General features: G+C 43.6%; 1 protein-coding gene across 3 annotated transcripts in view; it reads left to right on the top strand.

Moving 5' to 3' along the window:
* LOC147701147 (sialic acid-binding Ig-like lectin 13) overlaps positions 1-19,817 on the top strand; it is a 506,089-nt gene that overhangs the window by 308,696 nt on the left and 177,576 nt on the right. For all 3 annotated transcript variants that reach the window (XM_086929910.1, XM_086929909.1, XM_086929908.1), the window contains one exon: positions 19,497-19,757. In XM_086929910.1, coding sequence (XP_086786036.1) covers positions 19,497-19,757 — 261 coding nt within the window. The remainder of the gene's footprint in view (positions 1-19,496; positions 19,758-19,817) is intronic.

Genomic DNA, 19,817 nt, shown 5'->3' with positions numbered 1-19,817 from the left:
GATCCTGAACTCACTAGTATAATCCTCTGGAAAGGAAGGATCATTGCCCAATACGGGCACCTACGTCAGAAACTAAACTACTATTGGCCAGTCAGGGATTTGCTCTCCTAGGACAAAGCCCTACTTATCACTCCTCGTGTTCTTTTGATACGATGCGGTGGCAGGTCTTTCACTTACCCGGCACCTGGTATTGAAATGTCTTGCCCTATCATATTCGCATCTGTCCCAATTATTTTAAATTCATAAAACTGCTTAAAATAATCTTATTTTAAATCTCTGCGTTTGGGTTTGCCTGTGCTTATCGTCAGCACCGAGATATCTATGTGAAGGTGATTTGTGCTTTATTATAGCCTTATAGCCTGCCATAGAGGGCTATACCGGCTATTAAAGGCCTTCTCCAGCGTTAAAGGCCTGAGCCGAAGGCGAGGATCTTTAACAAGGGAGAGGGACTTTAATAGCCGTATAGCCCAGCTACGAAGGGCTATAAGGCTATTAGAACATTCTGCCACCAGAGAGCAGAATGTTCTAACAAAAAAGAACAAAGCCTTATAGGAGCGTGAGGGGGTTGGAGTCCCCTCAGGCTCCTTGAAGACTTTGTTCACAGCCAGTGCTGTGAACAAAGCTGTGGACTTTCTTTTTGTGACTGAGACTTGGCTTAACGACACCAGTAACCCTGACCTGGTGACCGCCCTTCCGTCCGGCTTCACTATTTTTAGGCAGGGTAGACCGAGTAGAAGAGGTGGAGGGGTTGCTATAATCCTTAGAAGCTCCCTTAAGTGTCATACTTTTAATCTAGGCCCTCTTAAAGGAGCGGAAGGAATTGGCTTTTCGATCAAGCTAAACGCATCCGTCTCTTTCTCGGGAGGTGTGGTTTATCACTCCCCAGGTAACGCTACTTCATTTCTAGACTCACTTGGTGATAGTTTAGGCCAACTTCTTCCGCGCTACCCTCAATTTGCACTCATGCTACCCACTCACTCCGCCATAGTTTGATTCCCTTTAAGGTCTGTCTCTCTGACCCATTAAAAATTTCGTGGACTAGCCAGCAGCCTACCTCTGATTTGAACTGGTAGAGGGTGGCTGAGGTTATCAAATCTAATCCTTGCAACGAAAAGTATCCAGGAGTCACAACCCTGTTATCATACTTTAGACTAACCACTATATGACTAGCGAACTAAATTGTGAATTAAATGCAATTAAATATGTAAACACCATCTAGACACTCATATCTATGACATACAACCCAGGTAGGAAATTTTTCCATCAGTTGTCGTTCTGTGCCACCACTATTACATCATTTGGGTACTCCTTACCCAGGAGATAGTATGAAGTCTGTCACCCTAATTAAAAGGTGAGGGCTATATGAGTCAGGAGGTGTTGGTAATAGTGTTGTTACTGGGTGGTGTCAGTATGGTGTTGGTGTTTACAACTGAAGAAAAGCAGTGCAAGTGAAAATAAGTGAAGTGAGTAAAATTAGGTGGAACTGAGTAGAATAGATATTTTAATGGTTTCTCTCAGACCCCTAAGTTTAAAAACAAGTGAACAGTGAAAAAACAAGTAGATTTGACATAATATCTACTCAGCAAGTGGTCGACATGTTTCTGCATATAGGTGGAAGTAATCCTATGCTTTCATCAGGACCATGATATTGCTACTGCTGTATATTATTAAGTGAGAAAGAATGAATAGAAAAAATATCACCTGTTTGTTAGGTGTTGATTCTCCACCACAATCCAATTTCTGTGGGGATGGCGCCTCACCTCACCTGGCTGCAGCTCAGGTAAATAAGGAGCACCGCTCTCTCCGTCGGTGTCTCCCAGCGTCCCTCTGGGCTGTTCTGGGGAGGATCCCCCCCGACAGTCTCAAGCCCCTAGATTGTCTGGGGTCACGACCCGGGATTATAGAGACTTTCACTCTTGGATGCGCCAAGTCATTGCAAAACGTGTCCCATTTAAAGACCGCCCCATCAAGGGCACTAGGAGAAAATTGAATGCCCCCTGGTACTCGCAAGTGTTAGCAGAAAGTCATTTACTATGTAGAAAGAGTGAAAGGATTTGGAGAAAAACCTATGATCAATCAGCCAAAACTCTTTATGTACAGCAAAGGAAATCCTATCTGGCCAGTATTAAACTGGCCAAAAAGGAATAGTACATCAATGCTATTAAAGAGGCAGAGCAGAAGCAAAGAACGGTCTTCTCTATAGTGAAGTCCTTCACACATCCAAAAGCGCTAGAGCCGCAAATTCCACCATCAGCAGCCTTCTGCAACCAGATTGCCGACTATTTCAAGGAGAAAATTGAGCGTATACAGAGAGATTTTCCAGTCCCTCCTTCTCCCTCCGATAACAGCCATCTAAGGCCGGGGGAAAACAAGCTAGATACCCTTTCAATCGGCCTCTCTTACACAAACCCGCAAAGTCATCCTGGCTTGTAAATCAGGAGCTCCCTCTGATTCGTGCCCTCCCCAAATAATTCATCAGATAATCGATGTAGTTAATCCCACTATAAATGCGATAGTTAATGCCTCGCTAAGCTCTGGAGTGTTCCCTCTTGATTGGAAAAAAGCAATTGTGAAGCCAGCCTCTAATGAAGAAATCCAACAAATCTACCACGGATTTATCCAATCTTCGACCAATATCCCTTCTCCCTGTCTTGGGTAAAATAACCGAGCAGGTAGTATACCAAGAATTGAAAACTTTTGTTGATACTCATAATATTCTACATCCTCAACAGTCAGGTTTTCGACCTAAACATTCGACTGAAACTGCCCTCATCGAGCTCACTGATTCCATTAAATTCTTGCAGGATGAGGGCAAAAAGGCTGTCTTGATTTTGTTGGACCTCACGGCAGTGTTCGACACCATCTCGCACGAAATCCTGATTGACAGGCTGAGAAGCATAGGCATAACAGAATTTGCCTTGGCATGGATAATATCCTTTTTGACTGATAGATCCCAAACAGTCTTCTTGGGCCCTTTTTTATCCAACGAAAAAAAAGATTCATCTAGGGTCCAGCATGGCTCCATCTTAAGCCCTTTATTGTTTAACATTTACATGATCCCCCCTTATGGCACTGATAGAGTCACACAGGATACTTGTCACATCATACGCTGATGACACTCAGTTAGTGGTCTCTACGGATAAAAATTCCATCAATATGGAACAAAACTTTAAGAACTGTTTGACGGAGGTTTTCCGATGGATGAACACCAACCATTTAAAATGTAATGCCAATAAAACAGATATTTTCCCTCTGGAAACAAAGTTCAATTTCTGTCCTAAGGATTGGTGGCCTGGGGACTCCCCTGCTCCGCCCCAGTCAGTGGAAACCACGGGAAATTTAGGGGTTCTATTTGACTCTACTCTCTCCTTCGACCAGCATGTAAGGAATACGGCAGGAAGCTGCTTTAGTATCTTTAAATCTCTAAAGAAGTTTTTCGAGTTCCTGCCCACTGATTCCAGAAAGACGGTGGCAGTGGCCTTGATACTATCGCGTTTGGATTATTGCAACGGCTTGATGGCCGGGGTGAAAAAATCAACGCTAAAAAAACTTCAGAGTGTCCAACACGCAGCAGCGAGATTGGTACTTAAATTACCCAGAAGATCCTCGGCTACCACTGCGCTTCAGATCTTACACTGGCTGCCGCTACATAAGAGAATCTTATTTAAGAACTTGTTGATCTCTTTTAGAGCTCTAAATAAGACAGGTCCAAAGTATCTTGCAAGACGTTTTGCTCGCTATAACCCTTCAAGATGCCTGAGGTCGGCAGGCGGCAACCTAATTAACATCCCTAGATTCAATTATAAAACCAAGGGAGGTAAGACCCTTACCGTACTGGCCTCCAAGGCATGGAATGCCATGTCTAAAGACCTTAGACTTCTGGTTCAGGAGAATGCCTTCAGGAAACAATTAAAAACTTGGATCTACAGTTTGTCAGACAGTTTTGTAATGGCTGCCATCTAGGTTTTAATATTGTATTGTACACTGTTTTCAGCGCCAGGATGCTCCTTTCGGAGCGACAGTAGCGCTCTATAAATATCATATACAAATAAAAATACAAATACAAATACAAAGAAACATTGGAATGTTGGAGCTCCAGGCTTATACCAGCCATTATAAGCCCAGAGCACTCCATTTTTTTCCAATAGAGCTCCCAACATTCCAATGTTCTAATTGGGGTTAGATTTGTGAGATTCTTAACATTTTTAAGCTTTGAATGCAAATTAATTTGCATCAGGCATTATAGATCTGTTTTTCCCTTTTTGCTTTTACTTGTTGGAACACACACCTGCAGATATATTTCATAGCACAAACCTAGCCCAAAGGCAGCAGAGCCCTGTACAGGGTCAAAGAGAAGCATACAGTAAACAGGTGATTGACCAGGTAGCTGGTCTATGGATGGTGAAGCAATTGTGATGTAGTCCATTAAAGTGGACATCTTTAACTTTTGCTAAATTGAAACTGTGTTGTTGCAGGTCTTATGGATATTTTGATGTTTCACAAGATCCTGGGAGCATAGATGGAAAAAACCTGTTGTCTTGTTTTTTTCCATTTTACAGTTCTTAGTCTGCAATCTATTGCTGTCCTGACTGTGGGTGTGCAGAGAACCAGCATAGATGGTGAGCTTGTCTGTGTGTGCTGGTTGTGATGGCTTACAAAATGATGCAGCTAATTTTGAAAATGGTGCAGGCCGGTAAAGAGAGTCAATAATGTGCCATCACGATTGGGGTGATGTCATGATATTTCTGCAGCGTCTGGATGAGACGTTCTATCACATTAAGGATGCCCTGAATGGTGCAAGTGTGGAGTCTTTGAGGCCTTGGAGAAGGACGTTGCTGGTATGAATCTGACTTTTTTACATTTGGTGAGGTGAAACTTTTCACATACTTTTATAGATTCTCTTGTCAATATACCCAGACATTCTTAAACCCTCTGAAATGCACAACTTTGGACCATTTTACCAATGTGATCCATGATGACAGACATGCTTACCTGGATATTTGTTTTGTTAATATGTTATTTTATGTTAATACAGCTTATTGGAACATTGGAATGTTGGGAGCTCCATTGCAGAGAATGGAGTGCTCCCTGCTTCTATGGGCCGGTAAAAACCCGCAGAGCAACATTCCAATGTTCTACAAAGGCTTCTCGAAGCTCTAGGGGATTTATATCCCCTCGAGCTTCGAGAACTCTTTGTTTAATATGTTAGAACATTCTACCCTCTAGTGGCAGAATGTTCTAATAGCCTTATAGCCCTTCGTAGCAGGGCTATACCGGCTATTAAAGTCCCGCTGTCTCGTTAAAGTCCCTTGCCTTCGGCTCGGGCCTTTAACGATTCAGCGGGCCTATAATAGCCGGCATAGCCATCTAGGGCGGGCTATAAGGCTATATTATACATGTTTTAAAATTATTAACAAAAATAAAGAATCAATTCAATTAAAAATACTTTATTTCATCTACAAGCCATAAAAGTAAAGAAGACAGTTTTTGTTTGTTAGAGTTTTATATAGCGCAAACTTAACTCGAAGATATCCGGTATCAGAGCACTTTACATGTGCACCAGCTTTGTTACAGATGGATACATTCTTTTTTTGTAGGTACTTGGATATTTAGTGATTTGTCCAAAATCACAGGATGTTGAGCGTCGTTGCCGAAACTCGAACCTGGTTCTTCAGCTTCGAGTTCGACCTCTTTAGCCGTATGGCCATATCTTCAATGTAAAACATTACAACTGTGCTATTACACAACATAAATACGTAAAACCTACATAAAACAACATCATGCAATCATATACTATCAGAACATTTTGTAAGCTTGATGTATAAAAACACAAGGATATGTGAAAGCAATCTCGACCCATATATACATAAAATGCCAGTGCATATGGGAACAGTCGTGAACTCAAAGCAGGCCGTGGTCAATCCATGTAGGTGCAAATGCGACACAAATCGTGACAGCTCTCTGCTTGAATGAGCCTTTGATTTTTTATGTTGCAGCGTCACAGGTTACTAACGTGGGTGAGATGACAGAAACATTTAAAGCCCTGATGCTATCATGGTATTAGTCCCTGGGTTTGATTTAAAGATCAACCGCCTGATCCTCTCCATCGCCAAAAGGTAACGAGAGATGGCAAAGTCGATGCATTGTTTTGTGTCATGTCTTCAAATATGGAGGGCCTCTACGTGCTTTCTCATCCCTAGTATCCAACATACTGGAAGGATCCAATTTTTCCTCATGTTGGCATAGGCAGGACAGAAAAATAAGACGTGCTCTACAGATATTTTACTGGCACCCCAAGTGAACCATCCCATCTAACCCACTCATGTGGACGAGCCCAGCCTGAGGTGAAGGAGAACACAGGAAGAGTACCATAACAAAACTGCAGATATAGTTTCCTGACTCCCGCAGATTTGATCTCATAAAGGAACCCTTCTATCTTGAACTTGCGTTTCGCAGCTAAAAAACCATCAAACAGGATGCCAAAGATGATTTGAGGCTGCATTAAATCTAATTTATACGGAGAATAATGCGATGTAATGGTATTCCTGCTTATGGACCCATCTGTTAACGGGTCTATCCACAGGGAACCTACACCTCACTTTACCAGTATATCTCTAATTTACCTGTTCCATGGGATGTTAACAGAGCAAGGAAGCCTCAGAATCTTCTCTAGCCCCTTTGTGATATGTTATGAGTTCAGGGGTTGCACAGAGTCTCCTCCAATAGATTATAGGCCTCACTCCTATTCCTTCTAATATTTACCTAATACCCATATCTAACCTAAGGGAATAATGGGGTGCTGGCAGGATGGCTTGTCAGCTTGCACAGAAATCAATTTTCGACTAAAGTGTGAGCCATTGCGACTTTGTGATAACCCTGGGTGGAGTTCATGGAGTTGCACTACGTGAAACTCTGATAAGTGAAAAAAAAAACTCTGTTGCACTACGCGTTGCTCCGCGAGCGGCGGAGTACGATAAAAAAATGCCATTTGCGGTGATTGCACAGTGCCAGATGCTTGTCCACACTGTGCAATCATTGCGAACGACACCATGCACATCACAAGCTGTCCCTGCTTTCTTTTTCTGCTGCTCAAGTAGATTTTTACTCACGCACCAGATTTCTCAACGCGAACGGGCAGTTTCTCAACACTGGCGGTCGCGATCATTCACGACCACTCGCAATGAGAGACCTGACCCCGCCGCGTTGATAAATCTCACGGGGGGTTGATTTCCCACGCTTGTGCTCGCCAACTTGATGTTGACAAACGAGGAAAAATGTCGGCGGGAGGTTGATTTTTCTCGCTCGATCTCTCCAAGTTGACATTGACTAACGCGAGCGAGGAAAAAACTCTACTCCACTAAGTGGAGTTTTTCAGAACTCCCCGAGCTCTGCGTAACGCGGAGTGTGGAAAACTCAGCAAACTGCGCTAGCGGAGCAGAGTTAACTGCCCAGGGTTACCTTGTGACCCAGAGCTCCACACCTTAGATGGCAGCTCCCGTGGCCTGTTAGTTGTAAATTTGCAGTGCGGGTAATATTGGGCAAAACCTTTATCTGTTTTGCACCTTTATCACCTTTATCAGCCATCCAGTGTGTTGTTCAAGTTTTAATCTACATCGGTCGATATGGTGTCACCAGTCTTACTGCTCATTAAGAATTAATCCTAAATACTCAAATGTGTGCACCAGCTTCAATATGGAGCCCTTGAGCTTGAGACTGGGTCTGGTGGTGGAGCAGAGGTTAAGGATCATAAATTTTGTCTTCAAGATGTTAGTTTCGAAATCACTCTTGGAACAAAAAGTATCAAAACTGTCTAAAGGCTTCAGTACCCCATGGGCGATTTGGGTATTTGTAAGGTGTCATCTGCAAACATTAGTTCGGGGACACTATTATAAGCAAGTTTTTGAAAAACAATCAATATGCTGACCCACAATCATCCTGCTGACAGGACTGAATCCAATCTGACAAGAAGCCCCACATTTTCCTACCCTTCTGTCTTGCCCCTCTTCCCTTAGGCTCATACAGTTCAGTTTATAAGTTATAGATAGCCAGGATTCGCCCTGCCATTGTTGAAATGATGGAGGTTGTGGGCCCAACTGAGCAGGCGCTATACAAAACCAACAAACTACCATGGCCACAAAAGTCAGTGGCTCCCGGTTTTCCACAAAGCCAGATTCACTTATCTTGTTAACATCATTTGTGGAGTCAAGGATATATCAATATCAAAGGGTTTTTACATAAAAACATCAGCAGCTTCTCATTTAAAGGCATCCTGGAAAGGACAAGTGCAAAGCAAATGAATTAAATCAGCCTCCAGCTTGCGGCAACAAGGGCAACATATCCCATCCAAATCACCCAATTCAGCAATTTTTGATGGTGTAAAATATAGATCAAATATTGTCATTTGTGTTAGGCCTGCAAGCTAGTGGAGCAAGGCGACTGAGCTCCAGCAACTCAAAAAAGATAAGATTTTCAGAGCTGAGTCTCTGCTGCAGTTTAGCATTATGTTTCTCCAGATCATTCTTGATCACCAGTCTCAGGCATGTATATCAGTGGCATAACGAACATTGAGGGGGGCCCCCCTGCATGGTATACCAAGGGGCCCCCGCTCCACATTTAATACAGAGCTTTCAGGCCTGAGTACTTTGCTGAAGAGACCTCCTGCAGCTCGGAGGCCACCCGCACAGCGGGAGCTATGGGGGCCTGTGTTAAGCCCCCGATGTATACAAATGAGTAATTGTACAGTCTACCTCGCAGAGTAATAAATCCAGCTTGGGCACCATAGAAAACCCAGCCAGCAAAACCACCCACCATCCTCTGTAAAATGTCCCTTACTTCTTTCGACCGAATATCTGATATAGCCCAAAGATCTTCATCCAATGCCAGTAATGATCCAAGAAAAAAGTCCCTGAGCCTTAATACCGTATGCCTCTTCCACTTAATATGCAAGAATCTTGAAATATATCTGGCAGCTGCATGTTCCTCAGGATAGTATACCAGCTATAACAGCCGAACCCCAGATTTTTCCTGCAGCTGGCCCAGTTTTTACAGGCAGACACCAGGATCTTGAATCGTGTTTTTTGTAGTAACTGGCCTCAAGTTATTTTAGCAAGCATCCCTTGGCAACTCTCCCTATAAGAAGCTCAAAAACAGATGGAACATAATCCTAATATATTTGACCCTCAGCATTATTATCAAGCAGGGCCACATATAATGCATAGCAGCATCTAGATAATACAATTTAATATTAGGTAGCACCCATCCCCCTCTCCCTAGGAAAAAATTAAAAGCCTGTTTGTCCTCCTAATTTTGACATAAAACCAGATAAACCTGGAAATTATGACATACATCAGTTTAAGCCATGAACTATCAAACTCGAGAGGACTAGTGCAAAGAAAAGTCAAATACTTTTGGGATAAAAAGCATTTTCACTATATTACACCTACCTATGATCAATCAGTGTAGATGGTCCTTTCTTGAAAAATCTTTTTTCGCTTTGATAATAACCAGAACCATATTGATCTCAACACTCTGTTCCAATTTTGAAGTGATTGTTACCCCTAGATAAACTGTCCGCTCCACCACCCAATGGCCTTGGGTTGCCATAAATCTATTTCCCACTAACTGTGTTTTGTTGCTACTCAATAAATACCCAGCTAGTTTACCAAAATCAGTGGCCAAATCCTCTATTGATGGCATAGCCCTTTCTGGGTTCATTGTCACTGCAGGTATATCGTTTGCATAAGCAAGAGTTTTAGTCTCCCACACGTTCAGTCTAACTGATACAATATCCAAGTGACCCTCGAGCCTGCGAATAAATGGCTGTATATACAAAGCTAACAATAAAGGGGAGCAAGGGCACCTACGCTTAGGTCCCCTTTCAATTGGAACCAACCCAGAATAATTCCCCATCTGCTGATGAGCTACCAGTCTATGATACAATGTCTGAATTGCATTATTAAAAGGCTCCCCAAACCCAAACGAGCTGATAGCCTTCCATAGATAGTTCCAGGGTACCCTATTGAATTCCTTTTTGACATCCAATGGTCTTGTTTGCTAAAATTATAGCATTTAAGAGAGCAAGCACCTAGAGAACATGATCGGAGGTACTCTTCCCGGGAATGAATCCATGCTGCTTCACTGACACTAATCTAGAAATGATGTGCCCCAAAGGATTATCCAAAATCTTCGAATATAACTTTTATGTCACTGTTTATTATTGTGATAGGGCTATGCGAACCGGGATTGTTGGATGCGTTCCCTTTGTAAAGAAAAACAATAATGCTTACTAGGGCCCAAGAGTCAGGAGAGTGGTGTCCGTTCTTAACCTGTTCAATGTTCCAGATTAGAAAAATGTCATCAATGTATCTCTTCCAGTATTTAATACTGGTAGAGAAAGTGTTGGTTTCACTGAAGACAAATTGTGTTTCGAATTGGCTCACGTAGAGTCCTGCCACCGAAGGCGTGAAGGCGCTACCCATGGAGGTACCATGGGTTTGGAGATACAGCTTGTCATCATATTCGAAGAAATTTCCTTTGAGCGCCAACTTGCAGCATTCCAGAATGAAATGCATCGGTGTATTGTACTGCCAATCCTGCGCGTATAGGACGTCCTCTAACATCTGTAATGTCTCATCTTGGGGAAGACTTGTGAATAGGGACTCCACATCTAAGCCCACTAGGAGCATTGTCTCTGAGTCAAAGGGCATGTCTGAAATCTGTATCAGGAGATCTCTTGTATCTTTTAGGTACGTTTGGGTTTTTTGAACCAAAGGTTTCAAAAATTCATCTGCGAATTTGGAAAGTGGCTCGAGTACTGACCCAATTCCGGACACTATTGGGCGTCCTGGTGGTGGTGTCCTGTTCTTGTGGGTTTTCGGGAGTGAATAAAAGTATGGGGTGATTGGCTCCCTTGTCATCAAAAATTCTGCTTCTTTTTTAGATATCCACCTTTTAGTTTCGGCCTCATATACCATGATGGATATGGTGTTTCGGAGTCTCTCGGTAGGATCTATTGTAATTCTCTGGTAGAATCTGGTATCGGAGAGGAGTGCCAAACACTGTTGGTTGTAGCCTATCTTATTCAAGATTACTGTGCCTCCCCCCTTGTCCGCGGGTTTTATCACCAGTTCATCATTTTTACTCAAATCCTCAAGTGCCAGACGTTCCTTTTTTGTCAGATTTTGGAAAGCCTTTGTCCCGTTCTTGTCCATATTGTCTATTCCTTTCAGGAGAGCTTGTTCGAAAGTGTGGAGCTCTGGAGGAACACTGAATGATGGGGGGTTGAAAGTAGATTTCCTGCGAATGGTGGTATCACCCTCTTGCTGTTGGGTAGTGTTATTGCTGAAGTATGCTTTGAGTTTCAAAGTTCTGCAGAATTCAGCCAGTTCACTTTTGATTTTGAATGTATCCATTTTTGGGGTAGGAACATATCCCAATCCATTATTGAGGACAGATATTTGGTCATCGTTAAGCTCAACACCTGAGAGATTGACAATCAGTGATTGTTCTTGCTGGTGGAGGGTTGTGCTGCTGCCATGCTCCGGGTTTGAACATTCCTTTGTTGGTCTTGCCAGGTTAGTGACTTTCTTTTTCCTCGGGGCTGAGGGCGGCCTCTGGATAAAAAAGGTTGTTCTTGTTGATGTGTGTTGTGTTGTCCCAGCATTGGTTGATCCATCATTTGGGGCATCTGTCGCATCCCTTGCTGGAATGGGTCTGCCCAGCCTCCGTAATGTGGGACAAATGGTTGGTAGTATGGCATGTTGAAGCCAGAGTGGTATGGGCGTTGCCATCTGTTTCCCCTTCTTGGGCGTTGAAATCGGAAATTGCTGCAAGCTCTAATGGGGGTATAATCATCTGAGCTGTTGAAAGAGTTTTTAGAGGATTTTTTTCCGGTAGATTCATTATCTGAGTCTACATCTGGAAGGACATAATCATCTTTTATGTATGGATGCATTTTTTCTTGGCTAAATTTTTTAAGGTCTTTTCCAAGCTTTTGTAATTTGCTCTGCATAAGAAACTCTTGTGTTTCTTCCATTTCCTTTGTTATTTCATCCAATCTCTTCCTATATATTTGTGGATTTATGCCCTTTTTCAGTTCATTTTCGCAGGCTTGTATTTCCAGGAGCAAGGCTTCTGAAAGTCGTCTTGCGGTCTTGATTATTAGGACCAAGTAGTCTAGAGTGCATTTCCATGAAATGGAGGACCAGTCCTTGCGGAATGCCAAATCGTGAAGGAAAATTATTGGTGCATTTCCTACCCAGAGGCCTCTGGGGGCTATTTTGGACCTTAAGTATTCTGTCATTATGATTCCATGAATCGCAGTTCTTATTTGGTTTCTCTTTTTCTCTGTTAGAGTTTCCCAGTCATCTGTTTGGGATAGGGCTTCTGTTAGGTCTGTGTTGTTTAGAAGTGGCTGTGCCGCCAACAGTTCATCAATATCAATTTCTTCTCTAAATCCAGCTCTGCGCTTTTAAGTAGCGGTCCCCCGTTGAAAGTGGAGTACTCTTACACAGCAGGTAAGAGCTGAATGTGCGTGATTACAATCGTATATGTCTAAGGCTAATCTTATTAATGCACAATTGTTCTCCTTCCTAGTCACCCCAGTCGCTATTACGTAATTTGCAATTACAACGTGGTCATGAATGTTGAGCAACTTTAGAAGCCCGAGCACCGCTAAAGCATAAAATGTTTGTCCCACTTCCTTCAAGCAAGTTTTTTACCATACTTTGTTGGGCATTTTGCATAAACGCATCCCTGAGTGCAAATGTTCCACCATCATATGCGTTAGTGTTGGCACCACCACCCTAATAGGAACAGCCGTATAACAGGCTGTTACTTATATGGACCCACCTGCCAGTAATATATAGCGCATATTATATATTGACTGTACAGTGCGACATGAGATCACTTGACCATACAAATTTTCAAACTGCATAGCATTGTATGCATACCGATGTATATGTCCTCACCATATGCACAGCCTACCATACCGTGCTGCACTTTAGCGACTTCATGCTGTTGAAAACACACAATGTGTACATACGAAATGTGACAATATATGGCAATCACCTTCTAGCCCTATCATATAATATCAGGGTGTATCTGTAGCCCCCCCCTCACTTTCCTTCCAGCAAGTCCAGTGTAATTATAATTGATTACATGTGATCTCGAACCCACCCTCACCCCCTCCCCCACAGACAACTTAAAATTTAATGTTTGCAATAATTAGCCAATATGCCTAATTATACATTTCTTCTAGATTGTGAAGAGCATATTTTCCTTAAAAACATTATGAGAAATGGATTACCGCACAAGTAGTGTGAGTAGAACTTTATGTGTAAACTATATGTCTACTTTCTGTTTGTAAGTCCTGACGAAAGCTCCATAGACCGTTTGGCCCAAGGAGCTGAAACATGTCGACAACCTCTTTCTTGCAATACTATATGGCCCAGTAACTTGGCCTTTACATAGTATACCAACCATTTTAACCAATGGAAACTTGCCCTGAAATAAATCTATAAGGTATTTTTCCCATTTTTTAAAGAACTCTTTATCTCCCTTATTTTTCTCCCTTCTCTGTGGGAAATCCTTTTTGTCTCTGGACACTGCACTCGAGCCTGGAGGTGCCTGTGGATGAGGCAAGTCAAGTCAAGTCAGATAATTTATATAGCGCACTACATACCCAGAGGGTCCCAAGGCGCTTAGAGAGGGGAGGGAGATTACTTGTCAAATATCCACGTTTTAAGCTGTTTTCTAAATGCTAGGTGGTTCTGGGTAAGGCGAAGGTAAGCGGGGAGTGAGTTCCATGTTTTAGCAGCCAGGTATGAGAAGGATCTGCCGCCCATGGTGGTCTTGTTGATGCGAGGTACAGTGGCGAGGGCTTGGCTGGAAGAGCGTAGTTGGCGGGAGGGGGTGTAGAAGGACAGTCGTGAGTTGAGGCATTCTGGTCCGATGTCGTAGAGTGATTTGTGTGCGTGGGTTAGCAGTCGGAAAGTGATCCTCTTATTGACGGGTAGCCAGTGGAGGTCCTTAAGGTGACCGGAGATGTGTTCGTTGCGTGGGATGTCTAATATGATCCTGGCTGAGGCGTTTTGGATTCGTTGGAGTTTCTTCTGGAGTTTGGTGGTAATGCCTGCGTAGAGGGTGTTTCCGTAGTCTAGTCGGCTCGTGATCAGAGCATGGGTGACTGTTTTCCTTGTTTCGGTGGGGATCCAGCGAAATGTTTTTCTCAGCATGCGAAGAATGTTGAAGCAGGAAGAGGATACGGCGCTGACTTGTTTGTTCATTGAGAGTGAAGAGTCCAGTATGATGCCTAAGTTCCGTGCATGGTCTGTCGGGATGGGTGCCTTTCCGAGTGCTTCCGGCCACCAGGAGTCGTCCCATGCAGAGGGGGATGTACCTAAGATGAGGACTTCTGTTTTGTCTGAGTTCAGTTTCAGACGGCTTTGTTTCATCCATTCGGCAACTTCTTTCATTCCTTCGTGTAGGTTAGTTTTGGCGGTGCTGGGGTCATTGGTGAGAGAAAGGATTAGTTGAGTGTCATCCGCGTAGGAGATGATGTTGAGGTTGTGTTGGCGGGCGATGGTCGCGAGGGGGCTCATGTATACGTTGAAGAGGGTGGGGCTGAGTGAGGATCCTTGTGGTACGCCACAGATGACTTCAGTGGCCTCGGACTTGAATGGTGGGAGGCGGACTTTCTGAGTTCTTCCGGTGAGGAACGAGGTGATCCATTCAAGTGCTTTTCCTTGGATTCCGATGTTATTGAGGCGTTGTAAAAGGGTGCTGTGGCAGACTGTGTCAAATGCTGCAGAGAGGTCGAGGAGGATGAGGGCGACTGTGTCTCCATTGTCCAGTAGAGTTCGAATGTCGTCTGTTGCTGCGATGAGGGCGGTCTCAGTGCTGTGTTTTGCTCGGAAGCCAGATTGTGAGGAGTCGAGGGATTTGTTGGCTTCGAGGAAGGCGGCGAGTTGGTTGTTGACAGCTTTCTCGATGACTTTGGCCGGGAATGGAAGGAGCGAGATGGGGCGGTAATTTTTTAGTTCGGTGGGGTCCGCTGTGGGTTTCTTCAGAAGGGCGGTGAGTTCAGCGTGTTTCCAGTCTTCCGGGAAGGTGGCGGAGTTGAGGGAGCTGTTGATGACGTCTCGGAGGTGTGGTGCTATGACGGAGTCTGCTTTGTTGAAGATGTGGTGAGGACATGGGTCTGTGGGGGATCCTGAGTGGATGGAATTCATCAGGCGGATTGTGTCCTCAGTGGAGATTGGGTTCCAATAACCCTATGATAACTGCCGGAATTTCAATGTGGGGCGGATGAAACATATATACCGCAACTCCATCTAACATTGATTTCTTTGAGGGTTTCCTTATTTACACTGAACCAAAGGTCAAGCAGTGTTACAAGTGTCCATTTTCTTGTTGATTAAGGTTTTCAAAATCTTCTATTTTCCATTTAACATCAGTCAGCATGCCCACTGGGATTCAACCTGCGCATTCAATGTCCCAACATCAGCTTCGCAGATTGTTGTTCTTCCCTCAATTATATTGTTTATCCCCTATATCAGTACCAGAACTGCCAACTTTTTTAATTGAACCCTGTAGCTGCTTTGTTGCCAGCCTAGCCCTTCTGCTCTTGGCCAGAGTCTCTGCTTATTGCTCCTTTATGGATGTGTAGATTTACTCCAGAGATAGACCATTAGTATTGGTGCCAACCTGATACTAAACAGCCTCCTTAGACAACAGAGAGGACCCTGTTTGATGACACAGTTTGATGACTGAATAGTCCCATCTTAAAGCCTCGCCGGTATTTATAATTCTTTAACACTATGTGAGCCCATATTTACTTTTGAGCTCTTATGGCGTTTCGAAATATTCAGAATCGTCTCTGGCGCAAAAGATGAGCGGACGTCTGATAAAGGGGCACTGAGCTCGTCATCACTCAAATTAGAAAAAGACCCAGTAGATTCTGAGTCTTCTGTAAGAGAGTAGAATTTAGTGCCCCCTTGATGAGTACCATCCAAAGCCCTACAGGTAGTGCCTCGTACCTAGCTGGTCATCTTATAAGAAGGATCAGACTGACCATCTTTAAGATTTAATAAAGTCTGACCCCTAGGCTGAGCACTGTGAAGAACATTTCTGCAATGACCAGGCTGACCAGACCCATCTTCCTCCTGAGCTTGATGAAGTCATCTCTGCAGATTACTAGTGGCAGGGTAAGCATTATCTGGTTGACACTTTTAATGGGTCCCTAGAGACCCAGAAGTTCTACATGTGGAAGTCAACCATGCTAACTCCTTATTCCCACAGTAGTTTTATTCCTAAGTCCTTCCGGGGGACTACTGCACCCGCAAATCCCAAGGTATGACAGCGTCTGAAGACAACGCATGTTCTGAGGAACAAACCTTAGCTGAGCCCCCAAAGCCCTTTTCAACCACGTGGTCCATGTATCCACAGGAGCTATATCAGCGGAAAAAACAGACTTGCAGGGCGGCTCCATTACTTGAAAAAGTTTGCATTTGCGGGCTTTGGGGGGCACAAATATGCTGGGCCTCGCAAGACGGTAGCTGGTTTGACCAGAGAGTCATTACCTTCCTCACAACTCCTACCTGGTGATCTGCCACAGCCCTTCTCCATGCCCCTGACTGCTCTGATTGTTGCTTAGCAAGCCCGGGGCCCGAGTTTGAACGCCTACCTATTGCGGCATCCCCCCCATGGTCATGGGTTTGGTCAAGCATCTGGCATCCCTCAAATGTTCGATATCCTAAGACTGCCTCCGCCTTATCACAGATCAAATTTGGCATTCTTCCATGCCATAACAGCGTTTCTGACTTCTTTCAGACCTCTTTTCCTGGCCCACTGTCCGGAGCAAAAGCCAACAGCCAAGCGCCCGTTCCAGCTGGCAGAATTCCAAAACACTTCACTGATGAGCCCTTGAGTCTGAGCCCAACCACCAGCAAAATCACACCCAGTAACCCTGACCGTGGCTCTGATAGTGGCGAGCCGCAGAAAGGTCATCTGCATTCCGTGCTTCAGTAGAGGCCCCACCTCCACGCACTTCAATTTGACCAGATGCTGCTTGCTTGCACCGCGGAAAAGAGTTGCCATGCATGCATGCCGCTGATAGAGCGCGCAGGTCGCCCGACTCTTTATTTCACCAGATTACACGCACTTGGGCCATTGACGAGTTTATGACTGTGTTTTTTTTAATCGGACGAGTTTGCACGACACCATCAGTAATTCTATGTGTTTTTCTTACCACTATTACCAGAGTACCTGACTTACCACCTTGTCACAGGTACCTATGTTCCCGACGAATCAGGAGCTATTAGTCGGTAGGAGATAAGACTAAAAAAAATACCTTATAAATTTAATAACACTTTATACCTTTTGTAATAACCACAGACACCTGAAGGGTTTTAAATACTTTATATAGTAAGTTTTAAAGTCCAAATGACATGAGAATAAAATTGATACAGATTAGAATATCGATAACTAGAATTAGAACTATAAAATAACTATGAATGAGAGCAAGCACCATTGAGTGCGAGTGTAAACTACAGGGTAAGGGTAACAGGGAACATGCTATTCAGTTTTCAGGCTTATACTAAGGCAGGTGAGTTAAAACCATATTATTCAGTGGATTGCTAAATTCCTGCAAGTGATTTAAACTGAACTTATTCTAACTACTAATTTAAGCATAGATTCTAAACACGAGTAAAATTAGATCACACTAATTAAGTAAACAGTTTAATTAGTATACTACAGGGAAGGGGAAAAATGGAACATAGCTAATTAACAGTTTGCATGTAAGTCTTTTGGAAAAGACAGGGAGAATAACATGGGCAAGGATGCTTTATTAAAAGGAGGAGAAGAAGAGAGGATAGATAGATGAACACCCACAATTATATTTACCTAGGAGAGGAATGAGGACTAACCCAGGCCACGGGTCAGTTTGGGAAAAGGCGAGGACCAGGACCCTCAAAGATTTAGGATGTCAGTAGGCGAGCAGGTACAGCCCATGGACAGTCAGGACAGGATACCCCTCAGGATTTGGATCGGGACTGGGCTCACCAAAGGGCATGACCAACACCTGCAGCTTCGGATGCAACGCCTGCGTTACTCCCTCTCTGCACGGAATCCGCCAGTAACCCCGATTGGGTTCTCGAATCTCCCAGCAAAGTGCTTCGCCAGCACTTAAGACTATTCCACCCCTTGGAGTTTGTGGAAATTACGGACAGAGTGCTCCGCAGCTCTCTGTATCAATCACCTATAGAGTTCGTAGGGTCGGTGACAGGTCTGCTACTCGGACAAGTCGGACAATTTCTTTATCTAAAACTAGGCTAGTTATACTGTTTTCGGATCCCTAGACCACCCACAAATGTTGCAAGTGACAGGATCCCCAACTTTGGATTGGACAAGAGAGGTGGTTAGGTCATTGTCACCACCTAAAATGTAGTGTTCCCACAATGAATATTTAATTTTCGTACCCACCCCTTACATTCCAGTTCCCATGGCAGACGTGTAGAAGAGAACAATGGGGCACACAAACATTATCACAAAATTAGATACATTTCAGGTACAAGACGAAGTCTTCTCCTAGGCCAAAGAGCAGGTTCCCAGGAGCATCTCAGCTTCGGCAGCCAGCTGGCTGAGTTCCACTGTTGCAAGACTTCGTTTCTCATGTCACGTGGTGAGTCCCTGTCAGACATCTAAGATGGAGAGGCTCCCCACTCCCAGGCCCACAGATACGCGGTACATGAAAAGTAAGCGAAAACAAATTAGAAACACAGAAAAAATGAATACACTGTATACCGGGATTAGCTTCACTGCACCCCTTACTTTATAATATCTATAGCATTAGTGGTTTAGCAGAAATAGACAGCTGAGCAAAAGCGGCAGTAGCAAGCAGAGAGCATGTTAAAAACAAAGTGGCCATTTTAGAAGTAATGCGCCTGTGCGAAAAATCCATCCAGAACTACGAGTGCGTCACATCACATGGGTATGACCGACGCATGCGCAGACTAGATTTCTGCAAAGCAGTGATTCTGTAGTACGTAAGTTCATTATTAGACACATAGGCAAGCATCTCTGGGACACCCGCATGTTGTGTGAAAGTGCATTATTAATAACAAAACAGGTTGGTTAATGACATTATTGATAATGCGAGGTTCTTGAATGTGAGCAAGTCGCTTTACTTGTGAATCCTTGCTCCATCACAACCTCACGCAATTGCCAACTTGTCTCCGTGAATTTGCATTCCCATGAATCTGCATTCCTACAAATTGGTGCACACACCTGCTTTCTTGTGATTATGTACTGTAATGAGGAGGAATATTATAAAAGTACCAATAAGAAATATTTAAAAAAATGGAAACATACATGCAGACAAATATACATCAAACATGCATATATGAACCATTCTTTAAAAGAACCTATTGAGATGTTATCAGACCAATGTGGAATAGTAAATGCAAAGATAAACCCACTGCGTTATGTTGTTACAGGTGGAAAACAAACACCTACTGCGACTTCAATGGAGATGCTAGAAGGCTTAGATTATACTCTGGTGTGCACTGTGGACAGTAACCCTATTTCCAAACTCACCTGGAAGAAGAGTGAAAACATCCTGGAGCGATCTGTCAGCTCTTCTAATACTCTACAACTGACCCTTCACAATGTAACTTCCAGTGATGATGGTGACTACTACTGTGTGGCAACCAATAAACATGGATCTAACAGTAGCTTCATCAATGCTCATTTGGAGTGTAAGTATTAAACATTTCTAATTAACACATTTTTGAGGGGTCTACACTGTGTTTGTTTTA

The sequence above is a fragment of the Lissotriton vulgaris genome, chromosome 7 (assembly GCF_964263255.1).
Source record: "Lissotriton vulgaris chromosome 7, aLisVul1.2, whole genome shotgun sequence".
NCBI classification, from domain to species: Eukaryota; Metazoa; Chordata; class Amphibia; order Caudata; family Salamandridae; genus Lissotriton; species Lissotriton vulgaris.
This window is presented reverse-complemented; position numbering and strand designations above follow the sequence as displayed.